General features: G+C 40.1%; 1 protein-coding gene across 4 annotated transcripts in view; it reads left to right on the forward strand.

Moving 5' to 3' along the window:
* NDST4 (N-deacetylase and N-sulfotransferase 4) overlaps nt 1–26,866 on the forward strand; it is a 135,609-nt gene that overhangs the window by 55,956 nt on the left and 52,787 nt on the right. For all 4 annotated transcript variants that reach the window (XM_040584488.1, XM_040584469.1, XM_040584496.1 and 1 more), the window contains 2 exons: nt 19,290–19,377; nt 24,960–25,114. In XM_040584488.1, coding sequence (XP_040440422.1) covers nt 19,290–19,377; nt 24,960–25,114 — 243 coding nt within the window. The remainder of the gene's footprint in view (nt 1–19,289; nt 19,378–24,959; nt 25,115–26,866) is intronic.

Raw genomic sequence — 26,866 nt, forward strand, 5'->3', positions numbered from 1 at the left:
TGTGTGCTGCATGCATACCTGGAAGCACCTGGCAAGGGTTAGATGTTAACACGTCTCAAACGCAATCCCCTACTTTGCTGTACAGGGCACCCCGACTCCATTTGCAGAGATCACTCTTTTCTGCCCTGCTCCTATTGAACCCCCTCACAGAGAGACTCTTACTCAAGCAGAGCTATGTTTGGGTTTAGATCTATACTGTCTTTTCTAGTCTGTGCCATTTCGCTGTTAAACTCAATGATCTTGAAGGTCCTTTCCAACCTAAATAATTCTATGATTGATTCTATGATTCTTTCATGCCTTTTGGCTGCCAGTACAGATTTCTCATTTGCCAGTTGGAAGAGCTCCCATTTATTTACTGCTGCACACGTGCTCACAGCAGCAAGGTTCTCCAGTAAATCCCCCTGCTTCTTCATCACCGCCTATTCTCAGTTCAGTAGCAAGATGCCAACATCAGTTTTAGCTTACCCTTCATTTTAATTTTGTGGCCTTTAATGTCTTATCCATACATTTATTAGCCCTGCTATCTATGCATCCCTTTTACGGCACCTGTTCTGAATGCACGGTGGTACCCTTTCCAAGCCATGTACATGGATGTAGCATAGCTTTGTATCCAACTGTAATCATTTTCTGCAGGCAGCAAACACAATTACTACATAAATACAGGGGTTGAGAGGAATAAAACTTTGTTCCTTCTGGGCCAGATTCACAAGGCAATGTTTCTGTGGAGATTTTCATAGAGATAAGGAGCAAAAGTAATTGGAGGACTACTGCCTGTAGTATCATCACCCACAGAGAGGAAGCCACACATTAAATTTTTATTATGGTGACAACCTTTTATTCTGGAAACATCGTCCTAATAAAGTAATACTTCTCCTTACAATTAGTCTTCTATCTGTGCTTGAATATACAGCGGCCCTAAAATCAGGGTTTCTAACTGTTGGAGATTCATCTGCATAGGACCTCACTGTGTAAGTGCCTTTTCATTTATTAAAATTGTATTTCCTTCACATTCTTTTTTTTATTATTGAACATGACATTGTAAAAAAACCCCTCACTAGTTCTGCAATACTTACATTAAAATGATTGTTGATTGCTATTAATTCATTTCTCCCAAAAAAATACAAAATAATTTTTTGGTCTTACGGGCAATTATAAGACTATGTAGTGATTTCAACATGTCATTTCATGTGGAAAAAATTCTAAATTTGTAATGGAAATATTAAATTTGATAAATTAGAATTTCAGTAGTTAGAATATTTTATACATAATATTTTATACAAGTTAAGAATTTTTCTCAAGAAATGCCAGGATGAAATGATTTTTTTTTATCTTAATAGAATTTCATTTTACAAATTAACAAGAACATGAAATATTCAGTTATACATCATTTCCTGCAAACCAGTATATTAGTAAAAGCACTCTGGAGCTTTTCAGTGTTTTTGTTCATTAGGATTTGATTTATTGCAACACATTGCATATATTAAAGTTTTCTGATTTAAAACTCCAGCATTTGCCATTGATAAGTATAGCATATGATAAAAAGCTCTTATATTTCCAGTTAAGGTCGGCACAGAAAGACTACTAAGGCAAGATGGTGACCTTCATATCTGATGGTTTCTTTATGAGTGACTTTGCCTGTTGAGATCCCAAGTCCATGGAGCTTGCAGGCATTGTTCTGTGGATAGGTTAACGTGTACGTGGATACAGTTCAGGAAGAGAAGCAGTTTCAACAAGTTGAAATTCTTGAAGCTGAGTGAAACTTATTTTTTTCTTGATTTGTTGTTTGGTTTTTTGGGGTTTTTTTTTTGTGAGACAGAGTCTCCTAAGTCCTGGATTCCTTTAAAAAGAAAAAAAATCTCCCTTTTTGTTTAATTAGCAGTAAGACTTACAACAAGCTGGTGAAGGTTAGAATAGCCTGTTCCTTTCTGAGGCTATTAAATTTGAGCAGTAAAGCCATTATCCCACCTCTGGCTCATTTTAGAAAAGCAGAATCAGTGACTGGCTGGTTTTAACTTACACCTGAAAGAAACCAATGCCTCCCCATCCCCAAAATATACTCGATTAGCAAAACATCACCTCTGTGTTAGTCCCTAATAAGATGTTTTCTTGAGGCAATAAAGCCACAGATGATTCCCACTCACCCCCCCTTCAGAAGCACAAATTATAAATACCATTTGCCAAGCCACGATAGTTTCTTTAAATATCTGTAAACCTGACTCTTTTCTATTGTTATTGTTCTTTCTTCTTGTTACCGGCACTCTTAATCTGCTGTTCACATTTTCATCCAGAGAGCACCCAAACAGAGGTGGGATCTGTGGTGTGATATACACTCAGCTTCTCTAGCACGACATCCACATTACTTTTAACACTTCCGGTTGGAGAAGGCTGAATTAATTATCTGTGAGAGTTTGGGGTTTTTTTAATTGATGTAGTCATTTAATTGGCATTTTTGCATTTATGATTTTAAAACTCACAAATTAAATATATTTAAACTAGTACCTCCTTCCCAAAACTTTATGACCAAGGTATGGTGAAATTCAAAGAACTGGAGATTAGGACTTCAGTTTTCCTTCCTTCCAACTTGTTTAGCAATTTATCCTTGGACTAAACAGGTGAAAAATCCTTCCAAAAAGGCAAAGTGGCAAGGCAGGGGAAAATGGGGTTTACATTCTTGTTACTCAATCAATTTGGAGTTCTCCAGTGAAACAGTTTCCCATGGAAAAATGTTGATTTATTAAATGCAGAATTTTCCACCAGGATGAGATTTAAACAAATTTATATTCTGCCAGCTCGTCTGCTCTGGCAGGCTAAAGGAAAAATGGGCAGTTTGAAGAATATTAAAAAATTTCCAAAAGATCATAATTAAATGTAGTTTTGGAATAGGTGATCTTTCAGGAATTTAAAAAAGCAAATGATTCTCACTAACTAAGAGACTTTTTAAATATAAAAATATCCTCAGAAATGGGTATTTCAGGTTTTTACTGCCTCTTCATTTTATGTAAAAGCAAGAATTATTAATGTAACTTTTACATAACCTATTAAATCCAAAATACAAACATTTAAGCAATTTCTGAAAGTTGTCTCAATATTGTACTTGAACTGTCTCAATATAATCAGATTGAATCAAGGCTTCGAGGACCTATGTTTTTCACCTCAAAACAACCGACCTTCAAGTAGAGGCTGCTAGAATGTTTGAAGAATTCAAAGAATGTTTGAATTTGCATATTTGAAAGCATACCATATTTGCTTGCCTTCCCCCAAACTCATGAAATATTGGCTCTTAAAACTGTCAGTGATTCTTGAAAGTACAAGTGCTTTTTTGGTTGAGATGCAATTGTTTTAACAGGGCAAATCTTAGTATAATTTTCCATTCCTTGGGGTTTAAAACTCCTCAGAAGTCTGTAAGTTTGTACATTAGCCTGCTCATTTATAGTGGAGATACAAAGCCAAGATCAGGATTGTTTTCATGAATTAAAGTTTTGATAGTGATTTCAATACTGAAGGGCTCTGGCCTCAAAAATATTGTCCGCAAGGGCAGCTCTGACCAGGATCTCAATGCTTGGAGAGGGACAGACCCTGGACCCAGCTGGCCAACTCTGGAGCGCCTGGGTGCTCCCCTTCCCTATAGCCATAGGCACAGACACAACAGCTATATGTAAGGAGAGGCCAGACCCCGCTACCTCTACCTGGTTTATCGCTGTGAATGCATGAGAGGAAAAGAAAGGCAGGAATCCCAGATGAGAAAGGGGCTGTAAGATGCCATGGCCAGCAAGTTGTACCAGGGGAAAAACAGCCCGGTGAAGGATGAAACAACACAGGAGAGAGGCTCAAGGGATGAGGATCAAAGCAGACCCTGGATTAGGGCTGTGCTCTCTCCATTTTCCAATATTTAATCCCTAAGGGCTATAAAGACTGAAGACCTCCTTTGTAATAATATTTACTGTAGGTTTTTTGACAAATTAGCACAGATGTTTGGAAATTAGTTGAATATATATGGATAAATAAGCGTCAATCTATACATATCTATAATTAATAGAGACTAAATACTCTATAATCTTATTAATTTAGGAAATCTTTAATGGAGCTTCAGGCATAAGTGTGAACTGCTGAAGCTATGCTCTGCATGGTTAATAATAATAATAATGCATTTCTTTTGTAAAAAATAGGTTCAGCTGCAGAATGTGAATTCTTTAATAAAAAAGCTCTGCATGTGTCTTTCTAGTAACATATCCCAAGATTTATCTGCATCATAAACAAATATGTCTGTGGTATTATAAAGTGTAATTCCACTGTATTTGTTATTAGGAAAGGGAATAAGGTTTCCCATGTGCTTTCACTATTATTTCTCTTGTAACTGGGAACATGCTGCCAGTACATTATCAGGAAATAAAAGCTACCCATCACTGCTGTAAATATTGCAAGGTGGGTGTTACCAGAGCAGCTCTGTGCTAAAGAGCAGAGGGGATTTACTCTCAGCCTTCAGGCAGCAGCTGCATTTCAAAGCTCAGCAACAAGAGGCAAAGCCTCAGACTAGTGACACCTTGTCATTTGTTTGCTTAATGTAAGGAAACGTTTTGAGTTGACGATACACCTGTTGATTTCAGGAGTTTAGGATGATGCCTAAGTGAGGTTTAGAAATTTCCAAAGAACAGGATCTTGGTTGAGACTTGGATGTAAAATTACCTACTGTCAATTTACTCTTTGTCTCTCCTTCCAAGATTTTGTGAAGGGTAAGAGGAAACTTCCTTCTCTTCCCTCATCTGTTGATAGTTGATGCTACAGTGGACTAAGCCATAAGGGAAAAGAAACTGCCTTTAGAAAAGGGAGTTTATTATCCTTTGACTATTATTGATCATTGGGGGTGGGGAGGGGCATGGCCAGCTTGCCTCTGTATACTGGGCATTGTCTGAAGGCAACACAAAGCCCATCCATTGCCATGGGGGTACAGAAGGGCAGCACGGTGTTGGTTGGACACCCTTTGGCGCATGTGTATCCCTTGATACACGCACCAGGGTAGAGTAAAATCACTTCAAACTGTTTAACTGACTAAATGTGTGGGGGGAAATTTTGGGCTGATTCATGTACTTTCCCAAATACTTGTCCTTGCTTTCCTCTGTTGCTATATTGGACAATGTTCTGTGCTATGCCAGTGTAAGGATGAGCTTGTAAATGTGAAAGGCTACAGTTCATCACAATATATAAAGATGTAGTTATGTGCCTGTAGATCTTACCTGTGCACAAAGGGCTGGGGAGAGCTCATTGTAGGATGGTTAAAACCAATCTTCTAATATTCCTTGACCATTAAACTGATCAAACCCAGCCGATACTCATCATACAAAAATATTCTGAGTTTAGTAATTTCAGTGGCTGGCTGATGGTGCTATAAACGCAGACAGCAAAAGTTTGAGGTGTGCTAAACGCTAGCAGAGGAGAGAGGGGGCAACAAAGGGGGAGTGCAGAGCCCATAGAAGAGCTTGAGGAATAAGGAAGATTTTCTACAATGGAAAAATACTACCTATCTTTTAGCGATTTCTCATCTTAAAGTTACAAATTCTTTTCAGGATTTGAATGTACACCTTCTCAAATAATCCCATTTGGGTAGCAGAGCATAAGCCAAGTAAAACCTATCAAAACAATCCAGTATTTATGATTTTTAAACAGCTATTCCCATATAAAATAATATTATGGCACTTCCGCACAGCTAGGAGAGTAATAGAACCTCTCACTTCAGAAATGAGTGGAAATTTAGTGTTACACCTGTAATTAAAAGGTTAATACTTTGCTGAACATATTTGTCTCAGTTCAATGATCCTAAGTTACATGGATTCATACTTTACACTACAAGTAGCTACACAGTTTTCAATGGAAATATTTAGAGAAACTCACTACCTATAATGACTAAGATCAAAAGCAACTAGGTTTAAAAGTTAACTGGCTCAATAATGCCACTTTCTTCCTGCCACCAAAATGCATGTGAATGGCTTTGAAATAAGAATATTTTTTAAACAAAAAACAACACAAACACCCACCTGCCCTGCCACCAATCTTTCTGTACATCTTTTGTTTTCTGAGCTGAGCTAATACTATGCAAACATTGAATGCGCTGATCAGCTTAGCTTTTTTTCACTGTTCATAAGTGATAGAAACTTATTCACCATAAAGATTGACAGCTGGTACTCTCCTATATGTGAGAACAGAGAAACCCCAAAAATTTAAACTATTGTGAGACTTACGAAAGGATTACAAACATTATAAACACAGGTTTTCACTGTATTATTGTCATCAGACATCAGTACGATTGGAAGACATATCCTTCTTCTAGGGTGTGGGCTGAATTTTTCACCAAAAGCTATTCTCTGTAGAAGGTTCCATATCGCACAGGAATGTGTTCTCATACAAATTATAAGTTGAGGAAAACAATAAAAAAATTCAAAATTATGTTTCCATTCTCTTGAAAGCAGCCAAGAAAACATGTCATAAGACATCAGTAAACACTCTGATTAAAAAACACTTGCTAGAAATGTTTACACTCCCTTCCAGATAATTCACTTTGTGTACTTACGGCATAGCACAGCATTCGTCCTGTGTAATTTCAAAAATCAGGGATGAGGAACTTGAAGATAGTGCAAGCATACACCTTCCTAACAGGAAATACTTCACAGATGTGCAGCACTTGGGGAAATTCAATGTGTTCCAATACCAAAAATGGTTGTTTATCAGAAGCACTTTTAGAAGTCCTGGGGATAAGTCATCCCTGCCAAGAATGATTTAGCAATATCTAGAAAGGGATGAGCTCCACCACATGGTACAAAATTCACCCAGACCCTCTTTTTCTCTCTGGTGGCTGAAATTCCTTGCCAGACCTGCTACTGATGGGATGAGGGAGCAGCTACTGTCCTTGCTCAGGGTCTTTTCCAGCCAGTCCTCCTCCCCACTCAGTCTTGGAACAGGCTGGCTTGCCACGAGCACCTACACAAGGTTATGCTGGGAGTGCCAGAGGGAACCATTGGGATAATCTGGTGTGACAACATAAATAGCACAGGGCATAGAAACTCATCCAGTGATCCAGGCATCCAGCTTCATCTGTCACAGCCAGCAGAAGACTGGATTTATCTGCTGCCTCTGAATCTGCCTTGGGTTGTGGTGCCAGGTAGGAAGGCTCCTTGATATCAGATGTTTCCTTCCTAGGAAGTCACTGGAAGGGCTGAAAGACTTCTCCATACTTTTCCACAATTACACCGTATCCTTTGAATTTCTCAAGGGTTGCAGATTGGTGATTTTTTTCAAGTCTCTAATCCAGAGTGATCCAAAGAAAGGCAGTACTTCAGTGTTGCCCTGAGTATAACTTTCCCACTTTTTGGAAAGGTGTGGTGATACTTTTAAATGAGACATCTATGACATGAAGCATTTCCTCTGGCTTTTAGAGAGATTTGTTCTCAATTTTACCTAAAATTACTTCATTTTATGAAAAACTAACCTATTGGAACTTCTGAAATGATTGATCTAAAATTTGTCAGCCATATTTGGCGATCTGGCTTGATTTCATCAGAGAACATACCAGCCTTTGATGTTTCTATTCAAGAGAATTGAGTAGAAACTTAACACAGGTGTTGCAATTTTGCTTTGGATCTTCCAGCTTCCTTCTCTGGACAGTTTACTATGTTGTCTTCAAGCTGGGAAGGATAAGGAAGCAGTGGTAAGCAAAAGGATTTTGTGGGACAGGGATTTTGAACCCATCCTCGAGGACAAAACAGGCTTTGTCTCCCTCTAAACTTGAAGGATGTGGAGGTGGCAGGAGCAGTCTGACCTCTGGTAAAAGAGGCGAGTGTGGTGTAAAGCAAGAACACTTGCCTTGCAATTCCCTTTTCATTTTACAGAAAGTTCCAATTGCAGTTAACAAACACGGTCAAAACGCTGAAGTGAGCTCCCTAGATAATGCAAGACAGCATTACAAAGAAGGAAGAAGGGTCAAAAAAGTTAAGCTCTGCTAGACAAGTATCAAATATCTCAAAAATATTAAAAAGCAAAAATTAAACCCAGTGATTTTTAAAACACATCCTTACCTGTCAAGCTATTGGAACCTCCAGTTTCCAGAATAGCTAGTGAAAACATGGAAGTCTACACAGCGCCATCAAGAAAAGCTGGGTGATTGGAATTTCCTAGCTAGCCATACTTCCGTTCAAGGCCAAAGAAAAATGTTGCATTGGCAGAGATTTCTGTGAGCCTACTCAATTTTAAGGACTCCAGTTCTAACTATTACGTTTTTTACAGACTGCAGCTAGGTGTCTAACAGCAATCCATTGGGGATAAAAGGGGACCTATAAAACTAACAGACTGATGAACTACAGTTTGGGCTCTCTGTAAAATAGAAGCCCTCCTAGGTCATTGGAAATAAATGCAGAGGAGACTGTGTGATATGGGTATGTTACTTGTAACTCAGCCAAGAAATATTCCACCATAATTTAAAAGACAGCCCTTTCCCGATTTTAAAATAGTGATTATCAGTAGGAGAGACAACAAAATTGGAAAAGTCTGCACACTGAGTGCATGAGTTTCAAAATACCTGTTCACAGAAAAAAAAAAATGCTGAGGAAAGACATGTTTCTGCTCTGTCCTGCTTTCAGATCCTTTGTACATCCCCATTTTTTTACCACTGACAGCAGGAATAGGAACAGAGAAATCAGTAGCTGCTGTGGTTTCCTTGTTCCCCCTCCCAGTCCAAAAGCTTTAGAAGCTCTTCATTCAAACACGTGAAGGTACCCTCCTAAAGACACTAGTTATACCCATCATCGCCCAAACACACCCATCCTGAAAACTGAAGGACAGACCTGAATTTTGAATATATCATCTCAGTTCATCATCAATATGTCATCATCATCTCATTAAAAAAAAGCTTAGTTCCACCACAAAGCATATACATTGGTTAGTTTTTAAGCAGTAAATTTAAAGTAGAAATTTGAGATTGCTGGTAGGAGTTCAGGATTCTGAGATAAATTTCCATGATGAGAACCTTAAGGATTTTTTATTTTTATGACAAGTTACCAAAGTAAATGATTTCCAAGGGCAGTAAAAGAACAGAAAACCACCCTGATTAAACCTTAGTACATCCAAATCCATAAATTAAAGAAGATAAATAAGGTAGCCTCCGTTAGTCCCACTGTTAAATAATTTATAACAACTGAGTGCCCACCTATAACAGGTTGGGGGCTTTTTGTTGTTGAGGTTTTTTTTTTGCTTAAGTAAGCAATTCTGAACAACCAAGAAACAAGGGGAAGAAAGGTAGCATATACAATTAAAAGAAAATGCATTGTTGATGTTACTTATCTTTTACTCTGTATTTGTATCGTGCCAAAGAAGAGGAGACTACAATCTTTTTTTGGCACAACCTAAATATTACTTGAGAGGAATTGTAAATACCAGTCTCCATTTCACTGTTAGGGATGTGCAGCACAATGACTGACACCAATACAGTTTGCTGCAACAGGATCGTGATGGCTGAACATGAATTTTTAATTAATATACTATTTTAAATCTTGACGTCGTCCCTTTAAAGCCTTGAGATGGTTTTCCTGTTCAATACTGATTTTAGGGAGTTTTTTGGTGATTGATTCAAGCTAGATGATTGTTCTGCCTCTTGCCTTTCTGGCCTCCCTCTTAATAACCCTCCAACAGAATCACAGACAAACCCCATCTGCCTGGCACAGACCTGGGTACAGGGCAAGATGCAAGAAGCATCTCTTTGTTCCTCTGTGTGGCTGTTGTGCTGGCCAAGCAGAACTGCAGTCATAGGGAGCATGGGAGCTGGGGCTTTTTGCTTTTTAGAGACCACACAGCCTCTGAAAGAAGTAGAAAACAGCAGAAAACACCGTAAGGATATACTCACTGCTCCCCAGGCAACAGCCAGCAGAATTATCAGACTGCAAAGAGAACAGCCTTCATCTCCGTGAAGGATTGGGACATTCGTCTTGGCAGAGGAAAGGCTCTCATGGCACACCACAGCACAGGGCTGGCTGCCTCCGTGCCTAGAGAAGCACGAACCAGCTCTTTCTCCAAATTGTCATTCCAAGCCTGCATTGGGTGCAGGCTATGGGCAGGAGAAACCAGCTTAGTGATGGGGTGGCATCCCACTGTTGAGATGTGCCATGAACTCGGTCTCTGAGGTGGGAGAGTATGGGACCCCAGTGCAGCAGTAGATCCAGGCATGACACAAATAGACCCTTATGTCCAAGGGGAGAAGGAACCAGCAGAGAAAGCTACGGATTCAACCTGTTTTTCAGACAAGCATCTCACTATGAAGGGCTGCCTTTACTGACTCTGCTTGGATGCAACCAAACCGTTGCAGCTGAACAGATTAAAAGGGAGAGATAGTGGGGAAATCTCACATTTCAGCATATTTTCCAGCATGGTCTGCAACAACAGGAGAGGAAAGGCTGAAGGGTATCATGTTCAATTCCTTCTCAGAAAGCTGACCTCTTACTACAGCTGCTAAATTCTGGCTCAAATGACAGACAATTAGTTGTGGTATTGCTAATGTTGATATCGCTGCCACATTACAAACAAGGAAGAAGGGGCCATGCCCTTGCAAGAAGGACACTGTGCCTGGCTTGTAATCTCATTCAGAGAGCAAAATACTTACCACAGTTTTCCACTGAGCAGGCAGGTGGCCTGGGAGAACATGGGAGAGCTATTTAAATCAGACTAAACATTCCTGATCATGACGCTCGTTTTTAAAAACTGGACCAAAAATCCTTTCTCTACAGCTGGCAGATTACCTTCTCCTGATTCCCAAGCCTGAATAGCCTTTCTCTGAGAGATTTCTTTTGCTGAAAATGCTTAAGTTTTTGAGAAATCAGAACTGATAAGAAATACGCTCTGAGACCTGCTGAAAGTGCCACCGGCTCCGGTCCCTGCTGCATGCAGCCTGTGGGGAAGGACCCTGGAGGCAGCCGGGCTAGTGCCAGCAGGCTCCCCCTCCCTGCCACGGCCACAGGGAAATCACCACCCGGTCTCAGATTGGGCATCCTACTGGTTTTTCCCCTTCCAGGATTTGTCAGCAGGATTGGTTAGTATTCCTAAAAAATCCCTCAAAATCAGTAGTCATTTATATTAAAGACTCTCAATGATGTCCCAAATAGGCTGTAAATCTTTTCAGCAGATAATGCCAACACAGAAGAGCAATCGCTGCTTGCAGGTAACCACTGCAGCCATTCCCTGCTCCTACAGTACCAGTGGCAGGTCCCATGACTACTCACCACCGTGTGTAACGCCCTCGGTCTTCTCCACCCAGGTACAGCAGGAGAACTGGAAGCAATCGCATTGGCTTATCCATGCGGCCCTGGTTAAATAAACCCTGCTTTTTATTAATGTTCTTTATTTCTAGTTTATACTTTTTGCCTTGTTAGACCATTTTCTTGCTCTTCATTTGAGCTTTTCATTGATAGATTTTCTAACAAGTATGAGAGGGTCAGCTATGAATTCCTTTTTCCAAGAAGAGAGACTGATTAATTGCCATGGCTATTGATATCTGTTCACCCACACGTCGTGCAGTCAGTCAAAGTTCTGTCACTGCTTGGGCATCTGTGTCACTGTTGTAGCATCATCTCTTCTATAACACTTAACCAAAAGCCACTTCCTGTATGCTCAAGTGATGTTATTAGCCGGTTGGTCATGAGGAGCTAGTAAATTTGGTGCAATATCACCTCATTCATCTCATTCAGCTGAAACTAGCTGAACCTTTCCTGGAACAGATGCATTCCTCTGTGCTGAATTAAATGCAATTAAACTCCTGACAGTTTTCTGACTTTAGGATGGAGTTACAAAATAGCAACAGAAGTAGATCTGATAAATTGGGTATTGCGCTCATAAAGGAAAAATATTTTTTCTGTTTACAATAAACATTGCATATGAGCACAAAACATAACTTTTTTTCTTGCTTCAAATAAACCCACATATCCTCTCAGACCTCACACTAAGACAGCTACTCAAGGGAAATGCTGAACAGACTCAAGTAATAGCTCTATAATAAAAAATAGATTTGCAGACAGAGCTGGCTGTGTTCAGCACCATCAGAGACCTTCCTATTAATTATTTATATAGCAATATGGATTAGCATAGTACTTCACAGAAATAAATACAAAAAGAAACAAAGTCCTGTATCTCAGGAAGGCAGGGCACTGGCCGAAGCCCTGCTGGCTTTGCCGCGTGTGGCGATGGTCTGCAGCCAGTGCCGGGTTTACCCCGCTGGTGTAACGCACTGCGTGAGAAGTGTCTGAAGAGGGAATGTAAATCTGTGAGGGCTGACATTGCCCATTGATCCGAGGCCCTGGTTAACAGCTATTCCAATTAGGTTTGGCATAGGGTAAACAGTACATGTGATTTCAAATTCCCATTAAGGATACGAATAACTTTAACCCCTAAACTCCTTTCAAAAACTAGCCAGCAAGTCAATAATTGGATCCTTTATACTTCCTACACTATATTATTAGAGAATAAGCATGTGAAGTGAGCCAAGTTCCTCACCACACAGAAGTCAACGACTCAGCTTCACCGGATTTATAAATTCCTCATCGAGTTGTGTTTTAAGAAGTCCAGATACAGCTGATTTGAATGTCCCCCTTCTGGCAGAAATTTGTGCTCCAAAGCAAAAGTGGAAACTAAAGAACCTGGAGTCCTGGTCTTGCAGCGACTCTGTCAGTAATGTCAGGCTAGACATCATTATTTTTTTTTTAATTCAGTTTTCCTGCCAGAAAAAAACTGACTAGCTATTTCACACCATCCCTATGATGGTCACTGTGATTATTAGTATTTCATGGTAGTCCTATGAAGATTGCATTGGCTTTGAAGATTACCAAGACTCCATCAGGCACTGTCAGATTTTTTTTTCCTAGCATAGATTTCAGGGAGGGAGCAAAAGCAGGAAGAAGCAATCAAAAATCACATCCTGACAGCAGCTGCTCACAGCAGAAAGAAACGCTGCTGAAAGTATTCTTTGCTTTTTTTCTCTACAAATTTTCAGCCGGAAATCAAGAGCAAAACTACTACTTTGTAGTCCTCCAACTTTCCACAGACCACCAGCAAACTGCTGCACAGAACAGCTTGGGAATGAACCCCAGGGCTATATAACTGCAAAAGCATTAAGGACAGATGTTACGAACAAAAATTAAGGAATCCATTAAAAGACTTCTTGGTATTAATAATAACTGTGTACCACAAAAGCCTGACAGAACTGTCTTGAAGTAAAAAATAAATGGAAAATTTTAATTGCATCTTAAAATAATTCAGCTTGGGAGGGATTTCTGCAGGTGATCTAGTCTAAGCCCTTGCTCAAAGCGGAGGTAACTTCAAAGTTCGATCAGATCACACCTCAAAGGACAGAGATTGGGCAGCCTCTCTGGCCAACCTGCCCCAGGCAAAAAAGCCTGTTTACTAAGCAGTATGTATAAACATCATGTATAGAAAGATTTACTGTAAAGAATGTCGACGTTTATAAATTTGCACATATTTTATGCCTACAGTACATATAAATAAATAGTAACGTGTATATAGTGAGCATACATATATATAAAGTCAGAAAAAAACCTGCAGCAGTGGAATCACTACCCAGCACTAAGATCCATTCCCAAATGAATGATGACTTTGAGTAATGGCAAGTTATCCCATTTTTGACAAGATTCTCAGTCATATCCCTCAGACAGTGATGGGGCAACATAACCTTGGCCATGTAGCCCTGGGATGCCATACACTGGCACATCCTCCCATGCCAGAAGCACTTCCTAGAATGAGTCTGTTGAAATAAAATAATTCATTATGACAGCAAATTATAGATACACTGAAAAGCTGAAATGTCTAACTTCCCCTCCTTCCCTTGATCTTCCAAACTGCGGGAAGAGCTATATCCTTTCTCATCTGCCCTCCACATTGTGCAGTCCTCCTGGACAGACTATGTAGGAACTTGGGATCACATTTCCTTGGGCAGCTCCACCTACTGGAGTGCCTCATAGACAGGGGACCGTGGGCATCATGACCACAGAGATCCCTGCCACAGAGACAGGAACCTCCAAGATCCTGAGTTTTTGCTGGTTTCCAAAATTCATATTCACAATATTGCCTCTGAAAGGCCACACGTATGACCAGGAGCCTGAATGAAACGTTAGGCTTTCTGCTGCACACTGTGGTAATGTTGAGTCCAGTGACTCTTGGGTCATTCCTAGGCTTCTCTTGATGCTCCTGGGCATGTTCAGCAATTTCTGGCAATGTCCCTGAAACACCTGCAAGAGTCAGGAATCTGGTTCAGTTTTGCAGAAATAACATAAGCTGTTACAAGGTCATTTTGAGAATTTCAGTTTTCATGCTAAACAACATCTGCATTTCATAGATGGTTAGGATTTCCCTCCAAAACCAGATATGAAGTTTTCACTAGCTATTCTCCTGGACACTGATCCCTTCTTTCCCAAATACCTTTCCTGTCTCCAACACCATTACCTGCGACAGGAGCGGCTTCTCAAATAAGAGGCACAAGAATCAATGTTTGTTAGCCCGCCTTTAACATGGTGACCAGGTATAAAATGCTAGACAAAGGACAAAGATCTATGTATTCTTTCCTGTAATTAATCCATTTTTGGTTTGACTAAAGTTTCCACTCTATTTTCAAAGAAAGAGATCACCAGTTGACTATACGTGCATTTGCATGCATAAACCCACAGTTGAATATACCTTGGTCTCAATGCAAACAGCCCCCGATATTGATCATGTTTGCCTCACTTTTCCCGATAAGAAATATGAGAATAGTTTTTGTTGGCTCAATTAATCTGGCATCTGTCCTCTGCACCCTATAAATAATTGCACATGCAAAGAAGGGCTCATGCTTTAGCAGTAGTATTGATCCACACAGACCTTTGGGTTAGGAGTAAAGCCTCTTTAATTACTTTGGCTGACTTTCAGGGTTGGGGTTTTTTTTGGTGTTGTGGGAGTTTTTATGTCGTTTTTGTTTTTGTTTTTTAACAATGCTTTGGGAAGACTAGTACCATGTTTTAGCGTTGTTATCACTTAGCTTAGATTTGGAGTTTTGGTCCCCAGAGAAACACCTTCTACCTCAGCCTGGCCTGTCCATGCTTGGCATCAAAATCAGAAAAAGTCTTTCTTTTACCTTCTCTAAGGATTTGATAACCTCTACACTTTCCTTAGCCAGAGGTGTTTTGACCTTTAATTAAAAGCAAAATTTGTTGTCTTCCATTCAGAAGGCAGCAAATAATGAACTCATTAAAATGAGGTTAGTGTTCAGGCCTTAGAGCAATAAGAGCCAAAGTCTCATTAGCAGCTAACAATCCAGAACATAGCACATAAATAAACCTAATATGGCAGAGCGAAATGCCTTGGTGCATTAAATTTGAGCAGAATCAAATGTTTACAGTCAATGATGTCTGGGGCATGAAGTTTTAATGTACTTAATAAAGGAAAGCAAATTGCTTCCTATTAGGCATGAAATGTTACTGCAGAAATTGGCCCAAAAAGTTTATTATGTAAATGAAGGATAGAGTTATAATTAACAAGGACATAGCAGGAAAATATCACTTCTTCTTAATAGATGCACCAATTATGAAAAATAGAGACATTGCAACTTCAAATTCACAAAAGATAATTATATGGATTAATGTAAAAGAGTGCTGAATGTAAATGCAATATAAAGAAGAAACTGTATCTTGCGATGTCACAGAGGATCCTCGTTGACAAACCAAAGAATCAATTAATAAAATGAAACACGCAAGTTCTGAGAGATTCCAAGCAATTAAGGTTTTGTATTTGAAAGAACAGCTCGGATTACCTTAAACCCCCCCCCCCCCACTTTGCTTAGCCTGGCACTGAGACATACCTGCTTGTCTGTGTGCAGGTGTGCTTCATGGGTCTTTCCTTGGAGAACAATAATTATTTAGCATGATCTATTTAACTGCCCAAAAATAATTCAACAGTGGGTTCGAGCTGTTGCTTTAACACACCCTTATGAGTTCAATGGGAAATGCTAATTGTATTTTCACATGCAAGTAGCTTTCCTCCATTTACAGCTCTTTTAAGCCCTGGTACTCAGAGAAAAAAAAAAGTAATCCCACTGACTCAGAGGAAAAGACACACTGGCAGCTAGAACTTAAATACTGTGGTCAGATGAAATATCCAAGAGAAAAATCTTCTCTACAAAATAAGATTTGTCATGCGTGGAGTTTTTTTGTTTTTTAAATCCACATTCCTCTATATGAATTTCCCTTCTGCTGAAGTTGTGGGCAGCACTTACCATTTCTCCCTCAGCAAAGACAGCAAAGTCCTGAGGGTCAGCAGGTGATGGGGACAGGGACAGGTGAGCCCCCAGGGAAGAAAGGCTGCCAAGGGAACCTGGGGACAGCACGGCAGGACCTGGCAGAGCATGAATAGCTGTGTACGCACCTGGCGATTTCCAGCTGTTAAAATTCAATAGCCCTTCTCTATCCCGCAAAACCCCTTCAGAATAAAATAAACAGCTTCCACCTTGCATGAAGGCTGCACATATCCCGGAAAGGTTTCTGGCACTGGATGCCAGGGATGCTCAGCTCCACTATCCCAGAGCTGCCCCAGCAGCACAGCTGTCCTCACAAACAGGCATGTTCACCGCTGGAAGAGTATTTAAAACATTTATTTTAAAAAGGAACGGCAGACACTAATCACCTATACAGAGATTTAGTTGGGGTTTTTTATATACTAAGGGTGTAGAAGATATTACCCTCTATCTCCCACAAACAGACAAGTAGTGACAAAATAAATTTGGACTGATTTAGCTGACGATATCTTCTTAGTATTAAAACTAGGTGAGGTCATGAAAATGAAGTTTAGGTGCATATTATATAAATTAATATGCATATATGGAAATTGCAATTTAAAAAAAGTCTTTAGGACCAAGCCAAATCCTGCTTGAGTGGCAGGTTTGCCCTTTAGACAGAAAAAAATGCTTGACACACTGCAGGTTACAGGATTTACATCTTAATCCTCCCTCTGTGTTTTTAATGAGACCTCACTGGGCTGGAAGGCTTCTGCCTGTCCCACGGTTCTGTCATCTTATTGAGATGTGAGCGTGAGGGAAATCAGAGAGAAAAACTGAAGTGATATAATGACATTTGTTTCATGTACCTTCTTATACTGTATGTTAAATGATGATAATTTCTCAAGATGTTCTGTCCTCAAAGGAATATTGAATTGATTTTGCTCAGCCCATCAGTCTTTCTCAATGTATATAAAATGCTCCAGATAGCTTGGAAAATTATGTTCTAAATTATAATGACTCATACTCTATGCTTGTGACTTTAATGGTGTCAATTTAGCGCCAGTTTTTACCAGCTGGGGATTTTCCTTAGTGTCTTAGCTAACAGTGGTGCAGATCTCTAAGGTTTTTACATTGTCGTGAACATTTAGTTGTTATACGTTATGTAAATATAGTCCCCCACGTGAAACTGTCACAGGATTGAAATAATCAACTTACTGAACGTCTGGCAACACAGGCTGGAAACCATACTGCTATCTTAATATTTAATGCTAAAGCACAAGGTTTACTGTCACAAGATTACTTTATTTCCTTCAGCAAGGAAAGGAATCTTCTTGATGACTGTTGTAGCTGCTAACCAGTATCTTTGTTTTACACCTTCCTTAACACCCACTAATTGTTTCTATTTTAAAAATTAAGGCGGATGCATGCTGTCTGACAATCTTTTGTACTACACTGCCGAGCTGCCTGGCACCCGAATGATGCCTCTTTAGAAGGTGACTGTTAGCAAACGATGCTTCGGGAGAGGCTTGTGCTCCAGCACGCACAGTGCCCAAATAGCTGCACAATTAGGAGGGAGTCAGAACCTTTAAGAAGTTAATATCCCACAGCAAATGCTGACAGCACCCGACAGCACCTCCCAACCCACTGCAATACCAAGGGAACATGATAAATCACGAGATCACAGAAACCTGACCTGGTTTAGTTCAGCTCTGCTATGGTCTAGGATCACACAAGCCATCAGGCTGCATCTCAGCTGCTTCAGCCCTGCTCTCAGTTACGCTGGACTTGAGATACTTTGGGTTATGGTCACAAGTAGAGTTTGTTGTTGTTGTTTTAAATTAGACCAGTGGGTTGAGCAAAAAGGTAAAACTATTTTCTTGTAGTGTTAAATCTAAATTACTAATGATAATATAAAATATGACTTTGTTTTGTTTTTTTTTTTCAAATGAAAGGAAACATTAGCTGGACTCAGACTGTGTGTAAACCACTGCATTCATTTTGTCTTTGAACTGTGCAAGAACATGAACATTCGATCAATAGAAACGTTATTAATAGATAATGGGAAAGTTCTCAAGAGCCACATAATGGAGACATGGAAAATTGATGAAAAGAGAGCTTACAACCCATTCAACATTGGCAGGACCAATAGGGAGATAAATGCACCATCCATCTCATATATGTAGCACGTCCAGATTATGTGGGCTGGTGACTGAAAGCGGGCAGATATCTGTGCAGCAAGGGCTATCTTTAGCAGCAGTGCAGAGCTGACAACTAACAGTAAATGTAGATAGCTCACTCGGGCTGAGCCATCTCTTCTCTTTCTCTAGTGGCTGGAAATATATCCAAGAAAAAAATGGATAGGTGCAGAGACTACACCTATTTCTTCTATAAGCAATACCCTTTTCCTCCGTTTCATTTAGATTGGTCTTATCTTTCGCTTGGAGGAGAGAATAAAAATAAACAGGGCTTTCACTTCTGCCATAGGTCAAAATCGGTGTTTTGCTCGTTTACACTTAAGCCTGAACTTGGTATTCAGACACAATCAAAACCTGTTTCTGCAGGTAAGTAAATCCCAACGCCTCCACATCTGGATCGCAAGTAGCTTTCCTAATTTTACTTTGGGTTTTAAGAACATTTTTATCAAGCTTTATTAATAACCCAAAACATGGGTGACTTAGTGATTTAGCATATTGCTGCCTCTGAATGGCTGGATTCAAGTCTTGCCACAGATCACTGCAAACAATGTATATAGTGGTCCAGGTTACAGAGCCGTGACCTACTTTGGTTCTTAGGTACTATTACTGGCATTGCTAGACCATCAACCTCTGATGGAGCAAATCAAGCTCACTCTAATAGCCTTATAAAAAAGAATGAACCCAAAATAAAAGGTGAAACATTAAAAAGATCTTTTTTGTATCTCCTCAGTTGGACACAACTTTTAAAATGAGGCATTCCAAAAATTAATATTCATTTTTCTAAATGCATGTTAATTTCTTATTTATTTCAGGCTTTACTAGAGACTCAAAATTTACTGCGCACTCAGGTTGCAAATTTTACCTTCAACCTTGGATTTTCAGGAAAATTTTACCACACAGGTAAGAAGGAACTTCATGCTCTCAGGTAGCTGCAGTTAAATAGGTGACAGGATTTAAAACCTAGCTTTAAACATGCCCTTTTTAAATAACACTTTGACTCAGTGGAGCAGTGGGAAATACTCATTCCACAATTTCAGCATCCAGCGTCTAATTCAGCATCCAAAGGGGCAAATATATGCTATGGATGAGCTTCTCAGGAATACATAGATGCCCTGGGTGCTTTTCTGTGGTAGTAAATCTTAGGGTTATAAAGGAGGCAAAGTAGCTGCTAAGGTATCTGTAATTCCACAAAAGACAGGACAGCACAGAAGATCTACTAAGGTTTTTCCAGTGTGATATGTGTGATGAAATATAAAAGATTGGGAAAATCATGTCTCATAACCTCTGAAGAGGCAGAGGTGTTTGAATGGGATGCACGAGATTGTGTTATGACTGTAAGGGTAATCTATCTCAGTGGTCTGCAAATCGGGAGGGATGATAAAAGGAAAACAAGATGAAAAGGAATTTGTATTGAAACCCTGCTCCTTTCACACTCCGTGCAGTACCAAGTTGCACACCTGCACTGCGTTACCGTGGAGGACTAGGTGCTTTTACATCTCCTCATGACTCCTTTCTCTCCTTTGCTCCATTACTCCACAGCACACTGCCCCTTTTTTTTATTTTTTTTAATTTTATCCCCCCCTGCCCTGCCCCCTCACCCCCCCACCCCATTTGGCTGCACCACCACTTCAGGCTTCCCTCTGAGATACTGAGCCAGGCTGCTCCCTAGTACTGCTAAGGCAAGAAAAACCATACAGTAACTCACTTTAAAGGGAGACACCTCCTGCTCTCCTTTCCAAGCACCATACCCTTCTTACCTTTGAAGACCAGCTCCAAAATCTTCAGCTGTCAACCCATTCAGCCACATTTGGTGACATGCACTGAGTGATGCTAGGGAAGCTGAGAATCTAATCTGGAGCAGAGGAGGAAGCATTACAGCAGCCAGAGGATGGGAGGGTCAGTGGGAAAACTGGGAACGGTGCAGTCCCAGCTGCCACAGGCCATGAGGTAGCTGTGGAGTAAGGCAAGCCACCCCTCTTGGTGTAGGCATAGTATAGTAGTACTCCAATTTTCATTGCCGGTATTTCAACACCAAACGGACGAGCTTACCCAGTTCTTAGGTTTCACCACCCATTAGGAGAGTACAGAGGTCCCTGGGAGAAGGGGAGATGGGGAAGCATCTGAGGAATGAGTAGAGAGAAGGAAAACAAAATTATGTATTTGTATCACTGTAACTTTCAAAGTCCAGGCTGTTTTCCCCTTGTGCAAGCACATAATGCTAAGCAACTGCTGCCCAGGAAACCTTACCGACTAAAGATATAGGACAGAGAGCCTGAGAAAAATGAGAAGTAGAGAGAGATGGAATTACTTGCCTGGAGTCATATAACAAGCCAGTGGCAGACCTGTGATTAGAGAGCAACTTCGGAGACAGAACTTCAGTATTCTCCTCACTTCATCTTGACCTGCCTGTGTAGTTATTCCTTCTGGAGATTAATTGGACACACACGTAATACAGAAAAATAAACAAAAATAGCCCAAGGCCCTGAGTCACTCTAAAGTAGGATGCTGCTGGGTTGTGGCCATCTACACAATAAAGCTGGAATCAGTCATGCCAGTGTCCACTGCACAGAAAGGTAATTCAAGGAGGGTGAGAAGGTGGAGAAAGATCATTCATTATAAATACCATGAGATACTGAACAATGGCTGGCACAAAACATGCTACCTTTCTACAAAATCAAACTCCGGACCTGCTGGTACCTTATACCTTTGTTCATCCCAATGGCCTCCACACTGCTGTCCCAGGTTTTCTTGCCCAGCCGATCTAGCGCTGACCAGTTTCAGATTTGCTACTGCTGTAGAGAGGTAAAATAGGAGAATGTGCATGCGTGCCTGTCCTCCTAAGGCTCTCGGGTCTTACAAAAATAGCACAGAACTACTTAATGACTTGAAGCATGTCACTGCCACCATTAAGGGACCTGCTGCTGCCTGCACTCAGCAATGCATCTGAGTATTTAAGTAAACACTTCATTTACATGTCGGTGGTGGCATTTTGTCATATCAGCTTAGTGGAAAGGTTTCAAAGTATTCTCCATGCAATATACACTTTATTGACTCATTATAAATAAAACACAGAAAAGTATTCTTTAATTACTGTAAATGTGGCTTCTTTACCCAGTGAGGTTTTTAGCATCAGATATTCAACATGTTTTATTAGCGCACCACAACTGCTGTGCCTTACTGACTGCCTTAATGCGTGATTTTGCTCTCCTTTCCAAAACTTGGATCATTTTATAACTACAGGAGGGAGATGAGCATGGGAATGTGTTGGCAGATTAAACAGTTATACATTTTCATCAAAAGATGTTGCTGACATCTGTACCACAAGTACCAGCTCTAGTTGGCATGCCGGCTCACAAGTACAATAGCTGATGCATTGGCCTCACTGCTCATCATTACCACCACTGTTCCCTTCTGGGGCACTGGTAGTTGTAACACTATTAGCAAAATCTGAGTATACCCTATTAGTTATTCAGTTTTAGCAAACACTTTCTACTCGTTCATGCTGTGGCAATAGAAATTAAGATGTTCTCAGGATTTGCATTTAAGATTTACATAATTATTAATAGCAACTTCAAACTTAGTTTTGGTTTTGAGCTCAGAAGAGACCTCTAAGTTATGGCTGTAGTTTTAAAATATGGGATTATTTATTATGCGCAAACAAACTCTGAATTATTACCTACCTGTATAAAGTGCATACTGCATCTCAAAGCAGATATACGTTCACTTCCTTGATTGTAGATCTACTGCATTTTTCAGATTTTACATTAAAATGAAGATAGAAAGTTACATAAAGAATGCTGATTGTACAAGAAATGGAATCCTCAAAATCCCCTGTTTTGCTTCTAATACTCTGAATAAGGGATTGGGCGAAAATATTTAAACCATATAAGCACTCACCAAATCCACCATTAAACCTTTGCATGAGTTTTTTTAAATTTATAAAATTGAACAATACTTGTTTTATAGGTTTGTAAAGAAAATTATCCTCAAAAGCCACACCACCACCAAATGTTAAATTTCCAACCGTTCTATTCCAGCTCTGCCGTTACAGGGTGGGGTTGTGTTTTTTTTAAAGTGAAAAGGGTTATGCTTGATCTTGTTTGATTTTTGTTGTGGTAAAAGAAAGTGCAAAGTTTGGTTAGTTGTATCAAAATTTACAAAGAAATTAGTAGAAAAAAATAGGGGTTTAAAATAATGAATTTATTTCAAGAACCATAGCCTACTTCAAATATTAATAAGGCACTAAATTATATTTCAACCTAAATCTTATGTCAAATGATTGTAGTTCTTTATACATTTCAAATACCCACTTTTTTTGCTTTTCATCCCTATCTTCAGTTTTCTACCTTTGGGTAAGCAAAGAGATCTTCAATGGCTTCACAAAATCCCAGCCCTTTCTCTTCTCTCTTATGTCAAAAGCCTGCATTAGGTTTCCTCTCCTAATCACATTGCCTTTGCATGTGTCTGGGTGACTGCAAGTGAACTACATACCCCAAAACACAAGAAAGCGGTCATTCCACAGATGCTGCATACAGAAGTTTTGCACGAAGGAGCAGACATTCACAGAAGGAGCAGTCATCCTTCCTTTATTTTCAGTAAGGAATTACCTCGTAAACAAGGTTGTTTTCTTTTTCCAGCAGCACTCCCGTCAGTGGGAGCAACTTTCTTAGAACTTGCGGAGTGCTGCAAAGAGGGGAGTGAAGCGATTCAGTGACACCAGGAGAAAGTTTCAAAGTAATGCTCTCCTTGTGTAGTAGTATTCTTCAAAAAGCACTGCAGAAGTGAAAAATAAAAATAAAGTGCTGAAGTGCACACACCGACCAGCCAGCTCTGCATGTTCCTGCCTCATGCCACAAAAGCAGTGACATCCACAGAGCATTCCCTTCCAACTAGTTTTGCAAAACGTTGAAAGGCTTGTAAGAAAAGATACTTACATTTGCATCAGTATACTGATTCTGACAATTCTTGAACTGCAGCTAAATAAAAGCAATTATAAAAGCATTTAAATGGTGAAGGAACAAGAAAGAAGACTGCTAATAAACTGAATATTGTTCAGTAATTTGAGGGCAAAGTTACTAAATGTACCTTAGCCTTTCCAGTTTGAAAAAGCACTGCAGACCCACATCTGCAGATGATGGAAGCAGCATCGTATCATTTCTCAAATGGAAGCTTTTCTTTGTTATAACCACACGCTTGCTTCTGCCTGAAGCAGACACTCCTCACTAACATAGGAGTTTGTGTTGTTTTTACTTCAAGATTAATCCTGGGAAAAACTGAATACTGAACCATAGGAAACAACATTTGGAATCCCTTTGCCATTACAGCTTCATGTTTTCCATCTCATTATATTTTGAAACTATTGCAAACTTGTTTCACACTTTACCAGGAACTACCAGATTTCAATTTACTGAGGCTGATAACAAGGTAGATACAAGTGTGTGTAGGGGGTGGGTGGGTGGGTGGTGGCATTGGTATCCGTACACTTTGTACTTAACAGTGACATTATTATCAGGACAAGCTGGAAAATGACTGATGCATGCTGAACTTTTAAATACTAGTTGAACATCATCTTTGGTCTGCTTTTCAAAAAGTTCACTGCTTAGAGACCTGGCAACCAGCAATAATATTCCTGATGCTGCTTTTTCCTGTTAAATCCAAGTTGTCAGGTTATGTGATAAAAAGGTAGTGTGGTATTAAAATCAAGCTAATACAGAAAGTGTGGTGTGTTGTTTTTTCAAGATCACATGCACTAAAAAGAAATTTTTTAAAATCAGACTGTTTTTACGTAATATTCCCTTCTTTAGAAACATAACAATAACTCCGGATATTTTAGCCAGCAGCTCTGTATCTCATACAGCGACCAGCTTATCCTCACCAGAAGGGTTGTCCAGCATTGGAACAGGCTGTCCAGGGAGGGGGTGGAGTCACCGTCCCTAGAAGTATTTAAAAGACACATAGATGTGACACTTAGAGACACGGTTTAGTGGTGGACTTGGCAGTGCCGGGCTAGCGATTGAACTTAATGATCTTAAAGGTCTTTTCCAACCTGAATGATTCTATGACTCTGGCGCACACCTCCCTGTGATGCCACCTTGACCAGCTACAGCCATGCAGCAACTGGCAAGACCAAAGCAGGTTCATAGAAGCCCATCCAATCTGCACCTTCATGGGGAGCCTGAACTTCTAAATACTCCTACTGAAGTACATAGCACAACAATCAGCCCTTGAAAATGAATTCTTGTGAGAATTACTATCAGTTAAAATTGTGAATAGAGTAGGAACAGAGAGGAATAGTTACCACCACCAGTAATTCACCTCACTCCTTTTGTGATATGGTAGAGCCTTTCTACAGCACAGGGAGACGTTCAGGCCAAGGACAGTAGGTTTTAGAGCAGCCTCTTCTGTGTTTGCAAAACAATAGAATGGACTTTTTCTGCCGTTGCTTTTTTATTACCTTCTTTTTTTGCTTCTTTCTTTTGCAGGGACTGAAGAGGAAGATGAAGGTGATGACCTGCTGTTGAGGTCCGTGAATGAGTTTTGGTGGTTTCCCCATATGTGGAGTCACATGCAGCCTCATCTCTTCCACAATGAGTCGTCACTGGTGGAGCAGATGATCCTCAACAAAGAATTTGCAATAGTGAGTAGAAGTCGCCAAAAGATTTACTGGGATACCTTTGCGTATTGTAGCTATGCTTTCCAAGCTGTTTTTATGTTTATCTATATTATACACACACATATATATTTGCATAGATATGCAAATAAGGCAGCAAGATTATAAACTCAGCCCCAAAAAAAGCCTTTCTGTGGTTTAAATTTGGGCTTAATTTTGTCTTAGCGTTTTTCACTGACATGGGCTTTGTGGAGAGGTAGCAGCCCTTCAACCTTACGAGACCTCAGGGATCAGCAGCAGTGACATCTCAGCAGATATCAGCTGGCCTTTTAAGCTTTAGGAAGGGGGTTATTATACAAGTTATCAGCTTCCTGAAGTCTGGTGCAAACATCTTCAATAGGGGAGGAAGAAAGTTGCAGAGAACCCTGAGCATTGTGTGTGGTTTGTGAGAAATGTTGAAGCTAACAAAGCAAGTAAGAAGAGCGGCTGGATTTCACTGTGCTTTTTTTCAGATGATCTGCTTGAAAATCTCCTTTTTACATAGCTAACCTGTTGCTAATATTTATAGATAATGTTTCATTTTTGCTCATTTTTGTTGTTAACTTACAAGAGCTATCTTCCTCCTAGCTTCACCCAGAGTTCAGAATACTTGTACCATTTAGAGTCCTTTCCGAGTAATTCTACCTGCTTATTAAGCGTGACAAAGAAAACCTGAATTCTATACATGCTTGCTTTGGAACAGACACTGTGTGGTCTTTGACAAGGCATAGAAATGCCAAGCAACCAGAGCCACTCAAAAGAGCAGAGTGACACAGCAGGGCTTTCTCTGCTGCTTCGGGAACACAAAGCTCAGCCCTTTGCAGCTCCGAAAGGCCAGCCAGCAGCTGCCCCTTCCTCCCATCCCACACGTGAGCCAAGGCGCATCAGGGAACCAGCAGATGCCTGAACAAACAGTTGGAAGTTATTTATTCCCTTGTTTACAACAATATTTTCCTAACAACCTTTAAAGAAAATTCATTAAAAATAGCTTAACTGTTTATTCCTCTTGCCAGGTGTACCCCCTTCTCCTGCTTAGCAGGCTGTTAGCACAGAGGCATTTTGGGTGACTTTTCCTTTCTACAGTTCTGCTTTGCTGTCAGCCTTCGCTTCTGGCATGGCTTTGTTCACGCCTTTTGTGCAGTCTGGCCCAGAGACCAAAGTGTAGTTAGGATTTTAAATGTAAGAGTAATTTTTAAAATAATCTGTATCTCAAAAATACATCGCCCATTCTTCTTTAAACCTATAGGGAAATTCTCCTAGCATTTTCATGAAACATGAAGTCCTCCAGGTCAAACCACCTTTAGGAGTAAAATCTATAGCATAGTGTGAAAACAAGGCTTCTAATAGAATCTCTTTGCAACTTGAACTACAGAAAGATAAACTCCATGTCCCTATCATCATTGAAGGGTAGAGACTCCTTCGGGTGCCTATAAATAAGGAGCTGATGTCAGTGAAAGGCTGCTGTTATTACAGTTTTATTTCCTGCTAACACTTGGACAGGGGTTGTATGAACCTCTTAACCTTGAATCTATATGAGCTGTACAATTTACTTACAAGAACATTTCTTTTCAAAAGGCTTCCTGTGAAATTCTCTCTGTGGGAGAAATTTATCTTCCTGATATGACAACCTTCCTGATAGCTATCAGAGAGGTCCCAGCCATGACTTCAGAGTAGTTTTGCATCCTCCCCTGCTTTCTTATCCTCAGCATCATGTCTTCTTTGGGAAAGGAACTCCCTGTT

This window comes from Falco naumanni, chromosome 1 (genome assembly GCF_017639655.2).
Source record: "Falco naumanni isolate bFalNau1 chromosome 1, bFalNau1.pat, whole genome shotgun sequence".
Classification (NCBI taxonomy): domain Eukaryota; kingdom Metazoa; phylum Chordata; class Aves; order Falconiformes; family Falconidae; genus Falco; species Falco naumanni.